Raw genomic sequence first — 6,000 nt, forward strand, 5'->3', positions numbered from 1 at the left:
ACAACAGGTGATGGTTACTGTTACTATGGCAACTGTTTTGGTTCTTTGCGATCCCATGAAATAGTCCATGGGATTCTGCAGGCCAGAATACTGGAGTGGGTAGCTGTTCTCTTCTCCAGCGGATCTTCCCAACCCAGGGATGGACCCCAGGTCTCCTGCATTGCAGGCAGATTCTTTACCAGCTGAGCCACCAGGGAAGGAGGGAACAAAAGGGAAAATACAGATCAGTGCATATGATGCAAATAAAGAAGGCTGGTTTGCTGGCCCGGGTTGGAGCGGTCTCAGGAGTATAGTAAATAGGAAGAGGAACATTGCAGCACCAGTGTGTTCAGCGTGATCTCATACTTGTAAGCTTTTTAAATTTTACTTTGTTGGAGTATAATTGCTTTGCAAAATTGTATTAGTTTCTGCTGTACAATGAAGTGAATCAGCTATAAGTATACATATACCCCCTCCCTCTTGGACCTCCTCCTCCCCAGCCACCCCCTATTCCACCCCTCTAGGTCATCACAGAGCACCGAGCTGAGTTTCCTGTGCTTTATAGCAGGTTCCCACTAGATATCTATTTTATGCATGGTAGTGTATATATGCAGAGAAGGCAATGGCACCCCACTCCAGTACTCTCGCTTGGAAAATCCCATGGAAGGAGGAGCTTGGCAGGCTGCAGTCCCTGGGGTCGCTAAGAGTGAGACATGACTGAGCGACTTCACTTTGACTTTTCCCTTTCATGCATTGGAGAAGGAAATGGCAACCCACTCCAGTGTTCTTGCCTGGAGAATCCCAGGGATGGGGGAGCCTGGTGGGCTGCCATCTATGGGGTCGCACAGAGTCGGACGTGACTGAAGTGACTTAGCAGCAGCAGCAGCAGTGTATATATGGCCCCTGGAGGAGAGCGTGGCAACCCACTCCAGTATTCTTGCCTGGAGAATCCCCAGGAACAGAGGAGCCTGGTGAGCTACAGTCCACGGGGTCGCAAAGGGTCGGACACGACTGGGCAACTAAACACAGCACAGCACAGTCTACATATGTCCGTCCTAATCTCCCAGTTCCTGCCACCCTTCCTTCCTGCCCTGTGTCCACGTTTTCTACGTCTCTATTCCTACCCTGGAAACAGGTTCATCTGTAACACTTTTCTAGATTCCACATATATGCATTAATATATATTTGTTTTTCTCTTTCTGACTTATACAGCCTATCTGACCGACTCTAGGTCCACCCACGTCTCTACAAATGACCCTATTTCGTTCTGTGACATGTGTACCCTAATATTCATTGCAGCACTATTTACAATGGCCAGGACATGGAAAGAACCTAAATGCTCAATGAGGAATGGAGAAAGAAGACGCACATGAACACAATGGGATGTTACTCAGTCACGAAAAGGAATGAAATAGGGTCATTTGTAGAGTCTTGCTTGTAAATTATTTTAAATGCACATCTGTAATTTTGTAAAGCTTGGGGAGTAGAGCAAGAGAAGGGAGTCAGTACTTTTCCTTTGTCCTTTTCTGTGTTGTCTGAATCTTTTACTGTGACAGTGATGTTACTTGGTTATTAGAATATACTTTTTTTTTTAACATGAAATCTCCAGATTCTTTAAATTGATGAAGTATCCTTTTTTTTTTTTTTTCAAGTATAGTTGACTTACAATGTGTTAATTTCTGGTGTACAGCAAGGTGATTCAGTTATACCTATACACATTCTTCTTCATATTCTTTTCCCATTATGCTTCATTATAGGATATTGAATATTGTTCCCTGTGCTATATAGTAGAACCTTGTTGCTTATCCATAAAATACACATTTTTAATAAGAAAAGAAGATACATAAGCAAGTACTGAACCAGACAGGGTTGGTTCTAAGTGTCCAGTGAATGCAATGGAGGAGAGAGCATTCCGTGTGCACTCAGGAGATCAGGGAGGGCTTCCTGGAGGAGTGAGCAATGAGCTGGGCCTTTCAGGATGAAGGGTCAGCAGTTTAACCCCTGGGTAAAATTGAAATGCGGAAACAGTAACTGAACTCCCCCCTCCTCCGTAGATGGGGCATGAGGAAGTGAATAGCACCTGCCTCGGTTTTTGTGAACATCCAATGGACTGTGGGTGTTAAAAAGCCTACCTGCGTGTAGTGGACCCTCAGAACTGTGACTTTCACTGTGCCTTTTTATATATTAATATAATTCAACAACAAATACCGATGGCGGTTCACCATACCCCAGAGTTTGAGCCAGCTTCTGAGGACACGTAGATGCCTCTGGCCCTCCCTGATCAGGTCGGTTGTCCCTCATGGCAGCAGGTGCCTGTCCCCTGGCTCCCCAGGAGGGGGACCTGGCTGCTCTGGTTCACCTTTATATCCCCAGGGCCCTAGCCCTGTGCCTGCCACGTCGTGTGCTCAGTAAGTGTGTTGTAGAATAAATGGATGGATGGATGAAGAAATTAACAAAGGAGTGAATTAAAGGGTCCTGCTCTCAGGGCTGGACCATCCACCCGCAGTGGGAAGACACACGTTAAAGCGCTCAGCGCACGTTGCTGAGCTGGTGCCTGAGTCGTGACCATGTTGGCGCCTGCGGGGGCAGGGGCGGCCCGCCCTGGCCTTGAGCTGACCCTTGGGTCCCTCCGCAGGTGAGTGTCCCAGCCCCGGACGCAGCAGCGCCGCCAAGCGGAAGAAGAAGCAGCGGCGAAACCGCACCACGTTCAACAGCAGCCAGCTGCAGGCTCTGGAGCGCGTGTTCGAGCGCACGCACTACCCCGACGCCTTCGTGCGGGAGGAGCTGGCCCGGCGGGTCAACCTCAGCGAGGCGCGCGTCCAGGTGAGCGCTGCGAGTCCGTGGGCTCCTCGCAGGAGCGTGTACAGCCACCATACAGGGTTGAGGAATTGCCAAGGTGTGCGGGGGCGTCCGAGGCCAGGAGGGCTGAGGGTCCGATCCAAGCCCTGCCACTGGCCAGCTGTGTGAGCTTGAGCAAGTTACTTAACCCCTCTGTGCTATAGGTGGTGGTGGTGTAGTCGCTAACTCGTGTCTGACTCTTGCGACTACATGGACTGCAGCCCGCCAGGCTCCTCTGTCCATGGGATTCTCCAGGCAAGAGTACTGGAGTGGGTTTCCATTTCCTTCTCCAGGGGATTTTCCCGACCCAGGAATCAAAACCAACCGGGGTCTCCTGCACTGCAGGCAGATGAGCTATAAGGGAAGCCCTCAGGGTGGCTTCCCTGTAAAATGAGGATCGCGTGGGTCTATTTTATAGCCTTCTTATGAGAAAAGAATTATTTTTGTGGCTTAGCTCAGTGTCTGGCACAGAGGGTTTTGATAAATAAAAGTTTTAAAGTGTCCAGGGCTTTCTCCGTGCCAGCTTTGAGCAGAGTGCCCAGCGTACAGCTCTCTTCGTTACAACCCCCCAGCAGCTAAATGTTCATCGGTTCATGCTTCATTCCTCCACTGGCACAGCGTCCAACACACCCTGACCCAGCGGCAGGCACTATATCACCCCCATTTTACAGACGGGAAAACTGAGGCTCAGGGAGATGAAGCTGCCAGTGTAGGGTGGGTGACAGAGCAGGTACACAGTGGGTCCAAAAGGACTTGGGTCCCCCTGGCAGCCCACTCATGGCTCCTTCCCACTCCCAGGTCTGGTTTCAGAACCGCCGGGCCAAGTTCCGCAGAAACGAGCGGGCCATGCTGGCCAACCGCTCGGCCTCGTTGCTCAAGTCCTACAGTCAGGAGGCCGCCATCGAGCAGCCGGTGGCTCCCCGGCCCACCACCCTGAGCCCGGACTATCTCTCCTGGACAGCCTCGTCCCCCTACAGGTGAGAGTGGGAACTGCTTCCGGTCAGGGTTGGCGGGCGGGCAGCAGCCTGGAGACCCCCATGGGGTGTTTTAGGATCCAGATTCCTTCGAGGCTCTGGAGAGAACTGTGAAAGGGGCCCAGGCCCTCCGTGGACTGGGGGTGTGTGGGCAGGCGTGTGACTGTGTGCATGGGGGAGGTTGTAAGAATGTGTGTGTGTGTGGGTTTGTGTGTGCGCACGCACGTATATTTGTAAATGCGTGGACTGGCAAGACGATGAGAGGAGGGAGTGGAGAACCCCTGCCACCCTGAGGGAGCTGAACAGCTGCCAATTTCTGGGACGTCCCTGGTGGTCCAGTGGCTAAGTCTCTGCACTCTCAATCCCGGGGGCCTGGGTTCCATCCCTGGTCAGGGAACTGGATCCCACAGGGATCTAGATCAGGGAACTAGATCTTCAGCGGAACTTTAACAGCCACAACTAAAAGAGCCCACATGGCACAACAAAGACCCAGCGCAGCCAAATAAATTACTAAACAAAAATTTTTTTAAATAAAAAAGAAAGAAAACCTGCAGCTTTCTAGGCTGGCGCGAGCACCTCCGCACCTCTTGTCGGTCATCCTGGAGGGAAGCCGGGAGGGCCCCCAAGGATGGTTCCCAGTCCCGGGGACCTGGCTGGGACCCGGAGGCGAGGGCTGGGGCAGTTTTGTCCTGGTCAAAGCCGGGAAAAGGGGGCAGGGCAGGGTGGGAGAGGGAGGGGGTGCTGGGGAGTTGGGGTTTTGCACCCCACAGCTCCCAGGGGTGCTGTCCACCCCTTAGGCTGTGTGAACAGCTCTGCGGAGCCCTGGTCTCAGGAGATCCAGTGGGTCAGCTTGTGGGATCTGAGTCCTGGAAATGTCCACGCTAGACCCACAGCCCTCCCAACCCCTCCCTGCCCTCTCCTTACCTGGGGCAGGAGAACCATCAAGAGGTGTCCTTCCATACAGGTGTGCGTTCATCCCACCCCCACCCTGCTGTGTGTTAGGCACCCGGTGGGCGCTGGGGGGTGAACAGGATGCAGGAAGCTCCTGGTCCAGCAAGGAATGACCCCAAACCTGCAGGGGCAGCTCCAGGTCCCAGTGCCGACCGTGGGCCCTTCTGCCTCCGCCCTAAATCTTGCAGCCGCAGGTCACCTCCAGCCCCAGGGGAAGGCTGCCTGCGAGCTGAGGAGGGGAGGCAGGAGGACCAGAGGCTGGGGTCCTTGGATGGACAGCCAGGGTGGTCAGCTCTGGGCAGCACCGACATGTCCTTGTGTCTTCTGTCGCCCCCAGCACGGTGCCACCCTACAGCCCTGGAGGCTCAGGCCCCGCGACCCCGGGGGTCAGCATGGCCAACAGTATCGCCAGTCTCCGTCTCAAGGCCAAGGAGTTCAGCCTGCATCACAGCCAGGTGCCCACCGTGAACTGACAGCTGGCTCCGCCAGGATCCCAGTGCCTCCCTGGTCTAACGACAACAGAAAAGAGGGCAGACACGCAGGAAAGTGGCCTTCTCCTGCCCCCTGTCTCCGGGACAGGCTGGGTGAGCTCTCCTGGCTGGCCCTTCTCTGCAGCCCAGACTCCTGGGCCCAAGAGGCTGCTGAGATGCCTGGAGCCTGGCTCAGCCCCTCATCCACGGCCGCTGGAGACTTCGGCCCCTGATCCTTGGAGGGGTTGGGCCAGAAGGTGGAATAGCAGCTCGCCGAGGACCTCACTTGGTGTATGAAAGCCAAAAAGCTGTTGTCTGTAAGAAATAAAAAAAGAAGAAATTGTTTAAGCCCCCAAAGGTTGCGGGGAGGGCGCACAGGACAGCAAACCAATGGGGGGCCGCTCTGGGGGGCCAGCTGCCCTCGTCTGTGTCCCTCGTTCTGAAAAAGTCCTTCATCACCCTGCAGACCCCAGGGGCAGGGAGTGGGGTTGGAGGACAGAGACCTTCCCTGGAGCCCCTGACACCCAGGTGTTTGGGAGAAACCCTGCTGTGTGACTCTGGGCAGGATCCCAGCCCTCTCTGGGCAGGGGGTGTCTCCCCTACCCTACAGCAGGGGAAGCATGGGTGTGGGGGGAAGGGGCTGGAATTAAAGCCCTTGCTGCTGGACATGCAGGAGGTGTGGGTGCCCCTGGGCCTTTGGCTGTGGAGGGGCCTGGGCGAATGGCCCAGACAGTGGGGGTGCAGAGAGGAGGCCCCAGGTGGGCTTACAGGACAGAGTGGTTCTGGTG

General features: G+C 54.5%; 1 protein-coding gene across 1 annotated transcript in view; it reads left to right on the plus strand.

Moving 5' to 3' along the window:
* The window catches only part of PRRX2 (paired related homeobox 2), a 51,929-nt gene extending 46,374 nt beyond the window's left edge, over positions 1-5,555 (plus strand). The window contains exons 2-4 of the mRNA XM_025261835.3: positions 2,615-2,802; positions 3,616-3,794; positions 5,080-5,555. Of these exons, the coding sequence (XP_025117620.1) occupies positions 2,615-2,802; positions 3,616-3,794; positions 5,080-5,215 (503 nt within the window). The 3' untranslated portion in view covers positions 5,216-5,555. The remainder of the gene's footprint in view (positions 1-2,614; positions 2,803-3,615; positions 3,795-5,079) is intronic.
* Positions 5,556-6,000: the final 445 nt, after the last annotated feature.

The sequence above is a fragment of the Bubalus bubalis genome, chromosome 12 (assembly GCF_019923935.1).
Source record: "Bubalus bubalis isolate 160015118507 breed Murrah chromosome 12, NDDB_SH_1, whole genome shotgun sequence".
Classification (NCBI taxonomy): Eukaryota; Metazoa; Chordata; class Mammalia; order Artiodactyla; family Bovidae; genus Bubalus; species Bubalus bubalis.